General features: G+C 37.0%; 1 protein-coding gene across 4 annotated transcripts in view; it reads right to left on the minus strand.

Moving 5' to 3' along the window:
- The window catches only part of INSC (INSC spindle orientation adaptor protein), a 137,576-nt gene that overhangs the window by 36,225 nt on the left and 82,982 nt on the right, over nt 1-18,369 (minus strand). For all 4 annotated transcript variants that reach the window (XM_027889883.1, XM_027889884.1, XM_027889885.1 and 1 more), the window contains one exon: nt 14,328-14,453. In XM_027889883.1, coding sequence (XP_027745684.1) covers nt 14,328-14,453 — 126 coding nt within the window. The remainder of the gene's footprint in view (nt 1-14,327; nt 14,454-18,369) is intronic.

The following is an 18,369-nucleotide window of genomic DNA, read 5'->3' on the forward strand; positions in this document are numbered from 1 at the left end:
AGATCAAGTTGTCACAAACATAAACTCTTCTCAGAAAGGGGCTTCTTTAAAAATTCAAGATATGCACAAAAGACGCATATTTCCTTAAAAATACAGATGCTTATATAGGTGCGGGGAAAGGATGTAAGGATGAAAGGACAGAGGGAGTGCCTTTATCTGGTATATTGACCACTTGGTTGTAACTAAGAAGAACAGTGTAGGGACTAACAGAACTAGTAAGACAGTTTCTGTTCTACAAAGATGTCACTGTTTATAGCTGCTGAGTTACCAAGTAGGCTATATGATGAGCTCTGTCTTTTGGCAGTAGCTACCTTGCCTTTATAGAGTCCAGTTAGCACAAGAAGTTGCCTTCTTCTTCAGCAAGATTACAGAAAAAGTTAGAATTGTAGAATAGTAGAATGATTTGGTTGGAAAGGACCTTTTAAAGGTCATCTAGCCCAAAGGTGGGAGCAAAGACCTGGAACATTTTCAACTACAGCAGGTTGCTCAGAGCCTCATCTGACCTAGCCTTCAATGTTTCCAGGCATGTGACATGTACCTCCTCCCTGGGCAACCTGTGCCCACGTTTTACCACCCTTGCCGTAAAACATTTCTTCGTTACATCTAATCTGGATCCCCTCTCTTTCAGTTTAAGCTCATTATCCCTGTCCCATCACTGCAGGGTCAAGTAGAACATCTGTCCACATTTTTCTTATAAACTTCTCAAACTGTTAATGCAAGGTTGCAATAAGGTCTCACTGGAGCCTTCTCTTCACCAGACTGAACAACACCAAATCTCTCAGCCTGTCCTCACAGGGCAGATGCTCCAGCCTTCTGATCATCTTCATGGCCTCCTCTGGGCCCACTCAAGCAGGTTCATGTCTTTTCCATCCTGAGGACTCTAAAACTGGATTTAGTGCTCCAGGTGGGGTATCATGAGAGTAGAGTGGGAGAATCACGTCACTTGACCCGTTTGGCACACTTCTTTTGATACAGCCCAGGATATGATGGTTTTCTGCTCTGCAAGCACACAGTGCCAGTGAATGTCCAGGTTTTTATCCACCAATACTCCCAAGTTCTTCTCTGCAGGGCCACTCTCATGTCCCAGCCTGTTTGGATACCAGGAGATTGCCCTGGCCAAGGTGTGTAACTTTGCACTTGACTTTGTTGGATCTCAGGATGTTTGCATGGGCCCACTTCTCAAGCTTGTCCAGGTCCCTCTGGATGGCATCCCATCCCTCACGCCAGCTGCACCATTCAGCTTTGTGTCATCTGAAATTTGCTGAGAATACATTTGATCCCACTGTCCGTGTTACTGAGGAAGATAATAAACAGGACTGGTCCAAATATGGACTCCTAGGGTATACGACTCATCACTGATCTCTGTCCACACACTGGGGAGTTGATAAATACTCTCTGGTTGTGACAATCCAGCCAATTCATTGTCCAACAAACAGTTCACGCCTAATCCAAAGTCTGGTGGTGTAAATGAGTTTTTCTTTCCTTCTGTTCTGTCTTCATGCCACATTTTTGTGTCTCCGCCAGAGTCCTAATGTCTTCCTGTTTGTTTAAAAGTGGGCTTAGCTGGCTCACAAAAATCAGTCTGTAATAGCATGAATACTTCAGAAAATTGGATTTGGAAAGGAGGTCACAGTCTACTCTTATGTACATCCCATGAAGCCTTGTTGAAACTCAAAGGGGGATCTATAATATCTGTCGCTGAAGAGGTTGACCTTTTCTATTAAATATGCCATCAAATTCTATGATGTCATTACTGCAGCTAAACAGAGCATTAAAAAACTGCAAAACATTGTTAATACTTGTCCATATTTTAAGGTATAAATGGTGGATAACTGAATCTGCACGAGAAATATCAAGTCACGATGAACTTTCTTAAGAAACAAGGCCTGTAACATCTCTAAAACTGGTTACTATAAAACAAGTATGAAAAAAAGACAAATATTGGAGCTTTGCTAATTTTGTTTAGTATTGTAAAATTATATCATTATTTTCTTGTGATTGAAACTAACAGTTGACTTCAAATACAAATCCAGTACTTGGTGACGTCAAAATAAGATCATATGGCAGTTATATACACAGTATAAGTAGGTGCACACACATCCACTACGATAGGATTCTCAGTACTAGAAGATGGTGTCAAAGACCTTACAGAACTCCAGATAAATGATATCAGTGAGTCTTCCCTTGTTCACTAGGGGAGTCACTCCGTCATAGAAGGCCATTAAGCTGATCAGGCAGGACTTGACTTTGATTAATTCAAGTTATTGTGAAACCTTTCACACGCCTTCTTTGTGAGAGCAAAGTGACAAAGATGAGCCCGTATAAAAACTGGAAAGACCTCTGTCTTCTTAATTCAACCTGTGGGTCTCTGCTGAAGATACTGGTCAGATCAAGCTTTTGAAGTCTAAAAGGTAGCAGCATTAAATAAATCAGCTATGTTCAAGGTCTAAGAGATAATTTTAAGGACTCCAGATTACTTCCCAATTAAAAAATAACACTAAACCCCAGCTCAAGTGTCCAGCTGAGGTTTATATCAGCCCTAGCTACCCAAACACAAGCCAGAGGGGGAAGCCTCCCACTCTATGACATACAGCAGAGTATACCTGAAAACTGAGACTGATTTTGTGCATCATTGTGCTCTGATCCATGCAAAAGCTTGCTCACCTATTCCCATGGACCTCAAAGGAACAAACTGAAAGCCCTCTGAAAAGGAAAAGATCTAGACAGTACTGGCAAGGGAAGGAACAGTCAGTGAAAGAGCTACTGTCTGGGAACTTAATGATAAGCAAGAGAAGTAAGGTATAGGTAAGGTAAATACACAAGCAGTGCTGTTAGATGTTTAGCTAACAGGATAATTATCTTTACCGGATGAGATTGTTTTTCGAACAGCTCTTTAAGTGTTTTCAAAGATTCTTTATGAAACATGAAAGTTTTAGTATAAATCAGGCAGAGTGTCAGACCTAAGTGGTTTCCTGCAAAGAAGCCTAAGCAAAAAAACCCCTTATAATGACACACAAGCATGTTTCTCCATCATCTGCCATTAATTATTATTTAACCTTCTTTTTTTTTAAGAAAGACAAGGAATCTCATGTATATTATGTGTGAATTTCAGCTAAGCCACATGGTAGCTCCTAGCTCATTACAAACCTGAACCAAGAAAAAATTTAAACAATTAACTTCCTTGGATTTGTTAGAAGCACATGCAGGATACTTTACCTGAGTAATTCCAGCCCTGATTTAAAACGTATATCACAAGGAAAGGATACTGAGTTTCATCTAATTAGTCAAGTAGATTACACTGGCTTTGATTTCCTTTGCTTCTTTTTTACAACTGGCTCTGGGAAAACACCCAGCTCCAGTAAGAGCTATTTTTTGGCCCTTTCAGCAGAATCAGAATATTACCAACAGGAAAACCCTGAGTGTTTTTTGTTTCTATAATTTGTTTGAGGGGTAAAGCTAAACTGCTAAGCACTCGTTTAAATCAAACAAATCTACTGGTAGAAAGTTTAATAGGGGCCAGTGGTAGAACTAGTCAAAGCTGGTAAGCTGGTATCATAAAAAAAAAATTTCCTGCATGTGCCTTTTCCCCTGTTTTGTAAGCAGTTTTCTCACTTTGTTGAAGTGATAGGTACTGGAGAGAAGGAAAGAGAAAAGAGGGTTTGAACCATGTATTTTTATCATAATTTCAGCAAACATTGTGTGAAATCAAACAAAAAGCACAAGCAAATGAATATCTATATAATTAAAATTTGCGAAATACAAATTTGTGGCTTTCCTTCTGAGTGACACTATGCAGACCTTTTGCATTTTGGAAGTCCTGGGGGGCCCCAGTTTGCAAAGGTTCCTTGCCATTGTCTGCAGCTAAAAAGATTCCCAGCTCACACCTGTACCGAATTGTGTCTCAGCAGGACTTCAAGCCTCACTGCCTAAGCAAGAGTGAACATTGGGAAGTGCTGTGATGCAAGGGGCTCGTTAGCCCCATGTGGAACTGGAGGAAGGGTAGTAAACAACCATAGGAGTACAAGAATTACAAAACTGGTTTTGGAAAAAAGCCAAGGTCTGAGTTGAGCATAAGTCAAGGTTTATGCACTTTGCTAGTTTGATCTGCTGTCAAAAAGCAAGCCCAAGGAAATGGTCAAGATGTGAAGTTAACTCAGAATATGGATGCTCTTGTGGGGAAAACCAATTTTCTGCAGAAAATAAACTTGACAGAAGCCTTAGAAGGGAAAATAATGTTACCACTGAATTCTCAAGTTTCAAAGGTGTTTAAATCCCTGTTATGTTACCAGATCACTGCAGGTAGCTTTTCTACTTGCAGAGGTCTTAGAAACCAGTGGGGTTTTAGGCAAACTCAAGGATCAACCAGACAAGAAAGGGAAGCTCTGAGCAGTAAACTCTTTGGACCTTTTCTAATCAGCCAGAAAAATCATTAAAAATAATGAGTTCATAAAGTCTGCTGCAGGATGAATTGGTTAGACTAGCATAATGTATTTAGCAGAAATTTTGTAGAGGGGAACTATCTAATGTGTTTATCTCCTTTTACAAGCATTTTCACCCCTGTTTCTCCTCACAATTTATCGTGGCTACAGCTAAGCTATTTAATAAGAGCAACGTAAGCACATTCAGTACATGTGTTTACATATGGATACAAATGCAGATATGAGATGCAACAGCTTCCTACTGAGTGAGGAGAAAAGGATTATGAAAGCTGTGGTGTTAGCTCATCTGTTAGGTCTTTCTGTAAGGCCATCTCTTTCCAGTTTTCTGCTTCTATTAGGGACAAGAGGAATATTTGAGGTCCAAAATAGCTCTCCCCTTGCACTCTTTTTAAATGCTTCAATTGATTCTCATTAATCTCTGCCTTCAGTTTAGGAGCTGAGTAAGCTGCTTCTTTCATCTTAAAATTAAATTTGCTTGATAGATTATTATTATTATTATTAGGTAGGGAAAACCCACCTGTCATTTGATGTGTTGGCTTCTGTTCCTTCAGACGTCATTCACGGATCATTTGCTGCCCTGATCTTTGTCATCACTTTAGGCTATATTTTAAGTCGTTATAGAAAAATCATCATCTGGTGATTTCCAAATTATTTTTCATTTATAAAATTCTCTTAACATCTTGACTTTTGAAACATAAATCTCAAGCTATTTGGAGCGCTTTAAATAAAATACTTAGCGAAATATAAAATCAATAGATAGCATAAAATACTAACATAACTGACTGCAAAAACCATGTGTAAATTACATGGGAGCCAAACAAGTGCAGAGCGGTAACCTGGCATCAGCTCAAATTTTCAAAATGAAGTTGGAAGGAATGGCAACGTGTAGGCATTGCTCCAGTTTGATCTTGCACATTGAAGTGTACACCTCAGTAACCTGGCATAGTGTGAGGACTTTCCTTTTCAGCTTTCAAAATCTATTTCAATGAAATGTATCTTTTCAAAACAAGAAGGAAAAAAAGGTTGTAGAGTCTCTCCTGCATCACAATTTTAAAAAAATGAGGTGTATAACAAGATAGAGCTGAGGGATAGATGAGGAGAGGTTCCTCCTCCTTCAGTGTCTACATCTGGTGTGGAAACTAAGTGCCAAGGTACACCAAATCCTATCAGCTCTCAATTTGCTGTACGCTGTTCTGGAGACATGAAAAAAGTACAACAGAGCAGTAGCAAGATTTACTCACAGCACATCATTGATCATCCCAGAATGCCACTGCAATGCCTTCTTCTGATTAGGTCTGGCTGAAACATTAAAAAAGGTAAAAAAACCCAACCAAACAAAACAAAAATAAAACAGAGCCAGTTTGGCTGTTTTGAAATTTTTGCATGTGGACACATTATCACAGTTCCATGTTTAAGCAATATGCCACTTAAGCACAGGGCAAACAACACAAAGACTAAATTTGTGAGTGACATGGAAGGACTCACACTAAAGGCAAAAGACTTAAAGTGTTCATTGTTGGGTTGGAAGACAGCACTGCTGTTATCAGTGCACAGATAGAGTTGTTTGTCAATTCCTAGACTGCCTGTTTCACCCTATTGAAAAGGTAGACGAGGTTGATTAAAAAGGTCCTATTTGATTTGACTCTGAAAGTTTTGCCTTGTGCCACAGCACTATGTGTTCAGTAGTCAGCAATCGAATATTTACTTTGTGAAACTTATTGCAGTGGGAAACCTCAGACATGAACAGATCAACAGATGTGCATGTCTGTTGACATTTTTAACATGTGTCAGTTCTCTTGTTTTTTAAATTAAATTACTCACATGCTTAAGGCTGAGTGCACAGGTATATGTTTGCAGAATTTGGGTAAGGCCAGATATCTAAGTGAGGATCTACTGATAAATAATAGAAATCTTTCTTCTCCAAAGCCAAAGTCACATATTCACCAACTCCTTAACCAGGTCTTACATTGTCCTCCTTATCAAAATGTTTATCTTTAGTGCTATGCTTGCTGGCTCCTTTCTCCCTCTTCTAAAATCTATAATATGATTTAAGTGAAGCAAGGTTTGTAAGGAGACGTAATATCTTTTATCAGAGCAGCTGATACATATCTCTTTGGACCATCAGGGTTACAACAACACAATCACTGTAATTTCATTAGTCATTTTAACAGAATTGAAATAATGGCCATGACCTCAGCCAAAGCAGTTAGTGCATACTTTTTTCCTACAGAGAACTGGGACTGTACCATAATCCTGCACTAACATGTCTGTCTTTATTCAATTCTATGTCTCCTGAATAGAGCATTAAAAAAAAAAAAAAAATACTTTCTTTCCTCTTTCCATGATAAAGTAGGTACCACCACAAACCAAACAAATTTTAGGCTGATTTGTACTGGTAGAAGGTTTTCAGTAGACCAAATGACACTGAAGAGTTCCGCTACCTGTTGGGTTTAGAGGTTTTTTCCTTTCGTTGCTGTTGTCATGAGGTTTTTGAGGGGAGAGGTGAGGGCGGTGTTTGTTTTTCTTTAAACCTGTTTTCACACTGTTTTTCAGTATTCAGAATTATGTCACTTCCTTGACTTCAAAGCACTTTGCCTTAGAACTGCAGCCTGTTGCATCTAAGATGTCAGATTCTGCAATGACCTAAGAAGTCTTGCTACTCTTGCCTGGGATTGTGCTGAAAGAGACTGCATTTACTAATTATGTGTACATAGCTATGCAATCAGGAGGTAAAACCTGAAACACCACCTAATATATACAAAGCCAGCAGCTGAGGAAGGGCAGTTGCTGCACTCTGAGATATGATTTAATGAATCTTGCAGGGGCTCTGACAGAAATGTAATTTGCCAAACCCAGCACATTTTTCACTGCCAATTAATTAAACAGCCTTACTGAGAAGAAGTGTCCAGTAAATTAAAGAGCTGCAAGCCTAGAACTTTACATTATCTAATTGTGCTACAAACTCAGCTACTGAAATAGATATGCCTGGTTATCAAAAGGGCTATATGAAAAGCAGCTTTAAGAATGTTGTTCCCTGCACTATTCCTTAAGGTTGACTTATGTTTCTTTCTCACTTTAGCTCTTCATTCTCATGTGACTTACACGATTACCCAGTGACAGCAGTGAGACACAGTTCCCAGCTCCAGCTATCAGTGCCACCAAGTTACAGTGTGCTCTGCATCACATGTCAAAAGTTGCCAGAATTAGTCTTTAAAAGGTTATCCTTCTCTCTCAAAATTCAGAACTCTTTTTAACCATTCTTGCTTACTGTTCGTAACTTCAAAATCACAATTTCAAAGACTGGCTACGAACAGCCATGGAAAATGATCCAAAAGAATGTTCTAGGATGCAAAGAAGTGCATTATGCAAACCAGAAGAGGAGATGACTCCCCAGGCAAAGGGCTGTAAGAGGAATGCATCACTTGGTCCCTATGCACCTAAATCATTTTACATGCTTTTAGCACACAAGCCAGTGCTCTGCGGTTTTAAGCACATAGAAAGTAAGTTTCTGGTCTCTTCCCAACCATGGAGCTTCACATGTTTTTCCTGTAAACCAGAACTACTCTAGGAAAGGTGAAAGATATTCCCCTTCATAAAACACCATCGAGAATGTGTTTGCCAACATGACACAGGAAAAACTCAGAAAAGGTTTTAACACTGCATGTTTCCTGGCTCCTTAACAACTTTACACCTTCTAGTGATTTCTAAGAGCCCTGTATTGTTCTGCAATTGCCCAACCCTGTCCTGTATTAGCCAGGAAACAGAACAACATGAAATTTGACTCTACATGAATTAAAACTAAATTTTGAAAAATTGGGAGTTTATAAAATATTTTTCTTTTAAAAAATTCTGAGTCATTTGAGTTCTCGAATTCAACTCTTTTTGGAATAAAATAACTACGCAATTTTTATCATCTTATAATTCCATCTAATCCCTGAAACTAACAAAATTTGCCATAAGAATTTTTCATATAGGAAAAAAAGAAACTTTAACACAAAACTCTTCTCTGAGGAGTGAGAAACGCTAACAGGCTGAGGCAGAGCTCTGTGTTTTCTGAGATTTTTTCATTGCTGGAAGTCCTGTGAATAAGCCACTCTTTGCTGTAATAACAATCAACTTTTTACTCTTCTCAGAAAGCTGTAGACTAGTATTGAACTTCTTGAAAAAAGGAAACAACCTATATGCTTTTAAATCTGGCAGCCTGTGAGTTTCTCCTTCCTAATTATAGATAATCTCAAATACCTTTTCTAGAAGTCTATTATTAATGTTTTTCTTCCCCCAGAATTTTGTATTTAGAGTAATAAAATACGAGGACAACTGTATAGTTCACTCAGATCAGGAAAAATTTCAGTCTCTTGTATGGTACAAAGTTTTTTCCATCATATACCAGGTACTATGAAAATTAAAACATTCACAATTATAGAGCATTCACATGCTGTGACAATGAAATCTGGTGGTCACCAGCTAACTTTTGTGTTCAGCCTTTGAAGTGGTGACTGTACCCTCATACCACTTAAACTCTCATCATCAGAGCCCTCTGCATAATTCACAGAATCATAGAATAATTTGGTTTGGAAGAGATCTTAAAGATCATCTAGTTACAACCCCCTCTGCCACCAGCTGGGAATCTTCCACTCAAGAACGATGCTCAAACCCACATCCAGCCTGGCCTTAAACACTTCCAGGGATGGGGCATCCACGGCTTCTCTGGGCAACCTGTTGCAGTGTCTCACCACCCTCACAGTGAACAATTTCTTCCTAACACCTAATTATCACTTCTGTCTCACCCTACAGTTATGTGAACTTTAGTGGTTTTAAAAGCTGAGATTTCTTCATCTGAAACAAAGTTATTCCGTGCTTTTGACTGAAGCCAATGTTTGAAACTGAAAGCTCAAAGCGGTTAGAGCTGAATCAGGTAATCAACACACACTCGCTCAAAAGCTATGAAAAAGTTGTGGTTGCAGGTTCCATAATAAAAATTTTACTTAATTCCCCTCAAAAGCTTGTTTTTTTCCAGTGGTAGCATTGACAGACTACACTCCTATCATGCAGAAATTATGATTGTGTATGAGATCATGGTTGTTTTGAGAATCAAACTGGGTTCACAGTGAATAATTAATTTTTAGGTCACTCGTGTTTAAGAGGTCTTTATGAAATTCATAGTTTCCCAGCCACAAAATTTGTATACTTTGTACTTGCTTCACTCTTTTTCAGATTCTTTTCCTGGAGGTAATCTGATATAATGTGCTTTAAATGAAGCATTCAAAGCAATTTATAATCTATTCCTAGGCAATTTCGCTTAAAGCACATTGATAAAAGCTGTGTCATTTGTTAAAAAGAGGGGTTTACTAGTGAAAGTAACAGCTATTGTCACTGGTGTCTCTGCATTATCTCCTTTTAATGAGTTGATTCCAGGTGTCTTACTTTCTGGAGTACTTGAAGTAGTGTAAGTAAACATACACTGCACACTGTTAATATTTAGGCAGCTGCTTGAATGACTATTTGTATAATCATTATGTTTTTGTAGCAGTTGAGCCATGATCTAGGTCTCAGCTGAGCTGAATATTTTTAATGTAATATCATTTCACAGGCACAGTAAAAACTGTGGTAAATACACTCTTTGCTATTTATTTCTGAACTAGTTCTACAGTTCTTTTATTGAAGCAGGAATTTCATTCTAGCAGAAGCCTCAGTGAAAAAAATCACACAAATGAGCTTCAGGTCAGGGGAAAAAGTAGAAATCCATGTCTTTTAGCAGCACCACTGACGACAACTTTTGTATGGAGAGACCTGAAGCAGTGAAACTGCCACTTTAATGAGGCTGTATGTCACCAAATGCAGGAAGGGAAAAGGCTGAAGAATTGCTGTAGGCAAACAAATGTGCTAAAGATGTATGTTAAACACTAAAGATTGTAGTCAAACACAAATCCCATTTCCAGACAAGGTTGCTTCATGTTGAAAACAGTATCTGTTAGATTTTATGTCTGTCTTGACAATGACAACGGTATTTAAAGTAGAGTTATTCCTAACATAATTTGCAGGATATACCTTATCAAGATCACAGTATTATTTTCTTGAACCTTAAGTTTCACAAAATAGGATAATTTATCCCAACTTTGTGACTCGAACAGTCCTTCCTACATGGTAACCCTTGAGGTGAATTACGTTTTCAAAGCACACTCATAAAGGTTCCGATATTATTCCCTCCAGAATCCTCAACAAATATCTGTCTTCAGAACCAATCTCCCAATACATCATTGTATTTGTGTCCTAAATCTCGGGGCAGGATACACCGACATGTGCCTGCGTGTGCAGCATTAAAATTGTTCCTCAGTTTCAGTTGTGCTCACCTCCCACAAACTCCTTTCAGTTCTTCTGAAAGGACATTTTACGTATTTTCTGTATTGCCAACTACCTGTATTACATATTGTCTCTTCATAAACTGTGGAATGCCTAAATCATGAATACCCATCTTTTCTGATGGAGTGAGCTTTGCCCTAAAAACTTTGCATGCTCAAAAGCCACAAGACACGGATGACAAGGTTCTCTTGGGTACAAGGACAGGAAACTACAGGAATGATGTGTTCTGATTGCTTTTCCAGGGTCTCTCTGCTCCTCTCTGAAGTGGGACTGGTCAGACAGCTGAGACCAAACAATGATCTCAAACCTGCTGCTGTCACAGGAGATTACAAAATAAAGTGTACCAAACAACCAGACATCTGCAAGCAGCTTGAAGCACCAAAATTACCACTTGTCAAGCACAGCTTACACAGAACATTTATTTACACAGCCCTCAGTCACGAAATGAGCTATTTCTTCACTATTTTTCTACTTAAATTGCCTGACTAATTTGTTACTGTTGAGTTCCTGGAGCTCTATAGCTCAACGTACAACAGTAACAGTACTTTTTTAAAATTCAGTAAAGTACTTGCAAGTGAAATAACAACTACTCTAAACTGGCATTTTAACCGACAGATTCTGCTTTATTATACACACAGCCAATTAGATTCACCTAACTGAGGAAAAAAAAATAGTCATTGCAACAACTACCTTGTCACTGCAATTATAGCAAAGATCAGCTTGTTTATCAAGATAATAAAAAAGTAATGGTTTTTTTAAGTGTGATTTATTTAAATATATGTGAAAGGGAAGAGCAAGTGGGTTTTTTTCAATGGAAGGAAATATTTTTATTTATAATGGGCAATTTTCTACATCTTGTTACTTTCCTTTATTTGTATATGTGAGCAGTATTTCCATATCATAAATCAAAAACTTAATCAAGACAAATGGTGTAAACCCAGCATAGTATCATTCACATTAAACTTGCACTAAGTATAAAGAAATATAAATATAAAGAAAGCTAAATACTCAGATAGCTTAAAGATAGATGTTAAAAAGTCAAGATATTCTCTACTTGGATTACCTCCTCTTAACTATGGACTTCCTTGCTCGTTTTCTAAATAACTGCCTACATTAACACATGTTCTTGCCTCTGAATTGTCAAGATCAAAGAGCATTGGATAAATAAAATATATTCCTGATATCTTTAGGAATTAGGCACTGCAATTACTGCAGAAAATATACTACCCTGTTTTAGTTCACCTCTCAGAAAAATGTTTCCTTAAAAATTACAGCTTTTGCCGCTTTCTTTTAAGTGGTCTTCCAAAGCACTTTAATGGCTGTAAAACCTAATTGAAAAATAGAGGGGGAAAGGCTTGTTTGGTTTTGGTGGGGTTTTTTGTCTTGATTTGCCTAATCTGAATTTTTGGAGGCCAAGCCTTTTTTTTTTTTTTTTTTTTTTTTTTTTTTTTTTTTTTTTTTTTTTTTTTTTTTTTTTTTTTTTTTTTTTTTTTTTTTTTTTTTTTTTTTTTTTTTTTTTTTTTTTTTTTTTTTTTGTAGGGAGCATCTGTCATTAAAAATCAAGTTCAAATTGCACTGATGTTTTAATGCACTAGGTGGCATAATGATATTCACATTAGAGCAAATTAAATGCTTCACTAGCACACAGTATTCAGCTGGATAAGAAAAACCACTCTTCCTGACAGATTAAAAGTCCTATGGTAACTTTTGTAATGATGATACTTTTAACTGCTAATACTAATACTATTAGCACTCCTTTTTGTTCTTTGAGAGAGTACTTCAAATTTTAGAAGAAATAAACCTCTCTTCTCCAAGTAAGATGATATAAAAAACTGGGGTATTGTTCCCAGCAAAATACTGTTCATCTCAGCCATGCACTTTCCATTGATTCCCCGTGTCAGAATACCTCGTTGCATCTAAATAAATGTACAAGAAGGATAAAAAGAGAGTACAAAAAGTAGTAAAACCTTCTTGCTTTCTATCATTCCTCAGCTCTCTGAAGTGGCAAACCTTCTGGGCTATCACCTTCTGATAGATTATTTACAGATTACATGGCCTATGTTGTTTAACCTCCATTAGCACTTGGAGGCACATTAACCCCCTTGCAGAGAAAATGCCACTGTTTCTTTTGACTGTGAAACCGCACACTCTCTCCCAACAGGAACCCAGGCAGGTACTGGACCCACATAACATACGGATCTCCAGTAACACAATTTTGAGCAAAGAAGTTGACAGTGTGATAACCAAGTACTCCTTTCATAAACCTGTCTGTTCAGTCAGGTGAGTAGGAATAATGTCCAGCCCCTCATGTTGCAGACTTAAGTTTTGACAAGAGGTGATTTAAGAATTTAAGGTCCTTGAAGGTGGGGATTTCAGTTAAAAATCCTTTAAACCCTACTCCAATCCTGCTTGTGGTAAAGCTTACCCTGATAAATTTGACTTGTGACCAACATTAAAGCAGATCTTGAAAGTTATCACTTTTTCTAGGACTCCTGTTTCATCAGCTTTGATATGGGCCACATTAAACACATGTTGACACTGCCAGGAATTGGACTGGGTGAGTTAAATCAATCTTTTTCATTTCTAACTCTATTAATTCCCCTATTATAGTGGACATCATGAAAGATCCTTTTAGACTGATTCTGGTGTCAGTCTGAAACAGCATTATGTCAAAAAAAATTTAAGTCATCTTCATTTACTGTAAGCTCAGAGACTTGCTTTTTGCTTCAGATGTTCTGTCACAGTTTGCTTGAATTCGGGGCAGTAAATTACAAGATGCGTCAATGTAAAGTGGCAGTGAAATCATTTATCATTAACTTGAAGAGGCCATTATTCAGCTGTGGAAGATGACTGTTTTATGAAATACAAAGGATGAGATCATGATTTAGTGACCAGAAGTGTTCATTTTCCAAAACATAGCAGTATGTAGTGAGAGTGAAAAAGTAATGGAGCCTAAACAATTGATATAATTTTATCTGGATAATGTTTTGATGTTGGCCATCCCAGTTAAAATTGGCTTTCATGGGACCTGCTGCTGATTAACAGACCCATTTTTTGTTTGGCTAAAAATTCTATCTGTCACACTTCTTTGTGCGCAATTATAACTCTCACAAGTTGCTGCAGTACCACAAGCAGCTGCCCTGCCAGAGCATCAGGAATGGATTCAAAGAGGTATAAAACTGTCTCTCTTTTAAGGATTATTTGAAATAGTGGAGTTTCTAAACAAACAATCCAGAGAGTCCATAAATTATAATTTCTCTAGCTTTTTTGACGTAGCCACCAAGATGTTTACCAGTTTTACAAAAATTATCCCCACTTAGGAACCTTATTTGTGCAAGGGTAATAGAATAATGCTGCTGCTGGGGCTAATTTTGTAAAGGCCAAAGAGGTTTTCAGCACAGAAGAGGTGAGCATAGCATGGAGCATCAGCAGCATCAAACATCACCATATTATCAGTTCCTAAAGGAGATTAAAGACAGGACTTGTCTGTTTTATGACACAGTTAGTAAAGAATACTGAAGTGCCTACCTTTTCCAGCTGGTGCATCCCTTCCTCCACGCAGCAAATTGATGCCAAGGTTCTCAGGGTCTGGGGATAAAGACATCTGAAACAATCCTGGCGACAGATCTTAAAGAGAATGACTACACCTCCTTCCTGTAGGGGAAAAATAAAAATCAGGAAAGCAGCACTGAATGTTTTCCTAGTGTTTAACCCAGATCAGGCTGGGGGGCAGATTCCTTTAGTAATTTATCCAAATTAGCTACCATAACAACACCAAAGTGATGTTAAGCTCACACAGAGAACTCAAGTTGATTAATGCTTGTACACTAAGTGATGAAAAAGTAATATAATCTCAGTAGGAGATGTGCTTAAGTGATTGACTTTTACCAATTACAAGCTCCATTTAAATTAAACTTGACATTCATGCAAAAATTACAAAGAATTATCAATAGGTGGCAATTAGAGTGACACTTCAGTGATAGTTCAGCCATATTCTACTAATATAAAGCAGATTTTTGTTAGCATATATTTCTGAGCTCCATGCAATATTTACTTAATGCTAAAAATTTGAACAAGGTCACGTGGTTAAAGAGATACTGAAAAGAAGGTAGAAATAGGTATCAAGTTCTATACATATACAGTCCGTATCTTCATCCTCTGATAGAGAAAATTAGCATTACTAAATGTTTTTCTTTAAATGCAACAACAATGACAGAGACTTGGGTATATATTAGAGTAGCTATCCTTTACCATTTCCAGTACAGTTTGTGTTAGCAAAGTTCATATAACAAATGGAAAGGTATAAATAAGCACCAACAAGATATGTGCTTCATGTGGTGAGGATTTTTTAAATTATTTTTCATTTCAAAATGTTCTGCTATCAGGTAGACTACAGATGTCTTATATTATGCAAAAGCAGACACATGATGGAGAGAAAAGCATTTCAAATACTGATTACAGACAAAAGATCTCAAACTAAGGTATTCAGATCACAGCAGTAAATTAAAAATAATTGAAATCATAGATCAACTATAAAATACATCCTTCTTTTTAGAATTGTTTCTGTAGCCTTTAAATTTTTTTTTTTTAGATTAATAGAAATGCCAGTTTTTTGTTCCTCAGCCATCTGTGTTATTTGAAAGCTCAACAAGTTGTACTGACTTAAAACCTACAGGCTACAATTCAAACTTCAATCATTTTCAGAATTCTATACTTCTGTACTGGTTCTGCTTGAGTACAATACAGAATAATAGAGCAAGTGAAGTCCTTTATTCAGTCTAAAAAAAAAATTATACCGATTTATATAGAATTAGAGAAAATTAATACTTCAACATATTTTTCAGATGGAAGTTTTATATCATGTCTTTACATATGTATATGGAATTTCTTTGACATCAGTGAAAACAGTAAGCTTCCTGAAGTTTGCTAAGAGTAAAACTTATTTCTGGAATTGTAAGAAGTGTTCATGTATCTGTATGAGTTATTTTATATCTAGTGCTTCTATATATAGCCTATTGCGGAAAGATATTTCTGAATCTTTAAATTAAATAAAGAGGTAGTACACTGAAAAAAAAGTTTCAGTTATATTTTTCCTTTCACAAAAGGATAGTGACATTTCACCCAAGCAGTAACTAAATTATCTATCAAAAATACAGGGAATAAAGCTGTTACAGTGTCATCCCCAAGCTAAAGATATGGTTTTGTTAGGTTTTTTTTAACTTCATTATCAATTTGAAATTTCCCACAGTTCAATGGAATCAGAGATGATCTTAATCTTTGCTGTAGTCATAATAAGTAGAAGTTTATGGACAATACTAGTAAAGCTCAAGCAATGTTGGCACATTTGCTTCAAGCCTTCTGTGTGACAAATGGCTGTCCTACTTTTTTTGCCTCTGATGGACAGGAAGTGATTTATCACTGCATTCATCAGGAGAAAATCTAAACTGTTTATTTTGTGCCTTTTGTGCCATTACCAAGCTGTAAAATATTGATCATGAGTAATGAACCTGGAGATCTGTAAACGAAGTATAGGATAGGTAGAAAATACTGAGCCTGATTCTGTGGCTTGTCAGAACCAATCCCTTCACTGGGATAAGAGCATTTCTCAGAATTTATTGAACTTTTTTAACCTTCTCTTAAAATCCCCTGTTTCTTTTGCAATGATGTCAAACTATTCCATCTGACAGGGATATACATAGATAGGCCAAATGGGTGAACAGTACCATTTAGACAAAGAAACATAACATTACTGAGTTTTGGAGATTAACTTGCACTTTTCCAGGAGTTCCCAATATGAATAAAGTATGCTTTTATTTATCCTTTGTAGACTTTTGGGTATTTGCAGTTTTTGACCAAACAACACATGAAATTTTGTTCTTGCTGTAATTCAAGTTTTATTTGGGACAGGCTTCGCATACTCTGAAGCAGAGAAGAAGAGAGAGGCACTTACCATACTACATGATGACCTACTCCTTTTGTATATGGGATAAATAGGAATTGAATTTCTGGGGATATCCTAAGGCTGCTCTTCAGAAAGGCTAGCGGTAAATAAAATCACCCGAAATACAATCACCAACAGTATGTGAAAGAGGTCACGTGTGAAAAACCCCACTTTGCATAGTAAGTTGAGTGAATAAAAAGAGGAAGGAAAAGGCATCTAACTCTAAGGGAATATTTTGCAGTTTCAGCCTGAAATGACTCAAAATACAATAAATTCTCATCAAGTCTTTGAAAACAGTTGTAATTATCTTGATAGATGATCTCCAAAGACACCTTCATAGTAAATATTTGCTAGAAAAGGAACTGGAGTACAAAGGTAAGGTAAGATGCATTAGAAGCTTCTTAAAGCAAGTGATCTGCTGCACAGCCACAAGGAAATCAAACAGTCAAGCATTCTCCAAAAGGGGTGATAGGCAGGTATGACTATCTTCATTTTTGCTTCTTTCTCTTTTACAAGGTAATTATTGCAGCACCCAGTTCATTACAGTTGGTATTTTACCCTATCACTGGTAAAAAGGACTTTTCAAAAAAGACTTTTTTCCTTATCACTCTATGTCCCAGTATTTATTTATTATACCTCTGTTCCAGATTTTTTACTAATTCTCTTTTCTGGTTGTTAAAAAGCCGAATCTATTTATAACCTATTTGTTCCAAGTAATGGTAATTTTCTTATTATGTCCTTGCTACTACTTATTTATATTAGAGACCTTAGGCTTCATACCTCTGACAGCTAGTGAGAACTACTAGCTGGCTGCCAGGGTGAGTCAGCAACATGACTCTTTCACAGCAGATTACAAAGTTACATACTAAAAAGAAAAAAAAAAGGGCGTCAAAAAATGCCTTCAGGTGAAATAATATTATAGGCGATGCTTCAGCATAGAGGGGAGCATTTCAAAGCCTTTTTTAATTTCCATAAAATACTGGCAGGGTATGAGGGAGAAGGAGGGAGAAAACTGAAACCCTTATCAAAATGTGAAGTGAGAAATCAGTTCCTGTTATATCGTAGCATTACAATACTGTAGTGGGTCTTTTTTTGCATGTCCAAGATTTTGGTGTGCTGGGGAGTTGTAATTTATAGCTTAGGGCAGGAAAAAAAAAACACCTTACATCAGTGTGTCACAAGATCACACTTTGTCATGGAGAGTAAGACTTCAAGGTTGAATGAGCAAATTTGTTGAGTTTTGCTTTCACGGTAAACAAATATCCCACTTCTCCGGGTAGTTTTTACCAAGGATAATACGACAGTTCTCGAGGAAACTACAGTATCTATGGAAGGTTTTGGTATATTTGCACGGCTTTTAATCCTTTCTCACCCTCGTAATGAGTGAGAGCAATTTCAGATTTTTATTATTATTATTATTTAGGTTTTTTTGGTTTTTTTTTTTTTTTTTTTTGATTGGTTGGTTTTGGTTTTTTGGGTTTTTTTAGTTCAGTTTTTTTTTCCCAATTCCCCTGCACTTTTACTGTTACAGCTAACTATTCAAGTGGCTGAATTTGAAAATCTGTTCTATTACAGTTCCTCTGCCTTCTTACTCACTGATGCAGGGAACTGAGGCGGTACAGAAGGTGA

The sequence above is a fragment of the Empidonax traillii genome, unplaced genomic scaffold (genome assembly GCF_003031625.1).
Source record: "Empidonax traillii isolate 1590-97213 ecotype Southwest subspecies unplaced genomic scaffold, ASM303162v1 scaffold274:size1118153, whole genome shotgun sequence".
Taxonomy (NCBI): domain Eukaryota; kingdom Metazoa; phylum Chordata; class Aves; order Passeriformes; family Tyrannidae; genus Empidonax; species Empidonax traillii.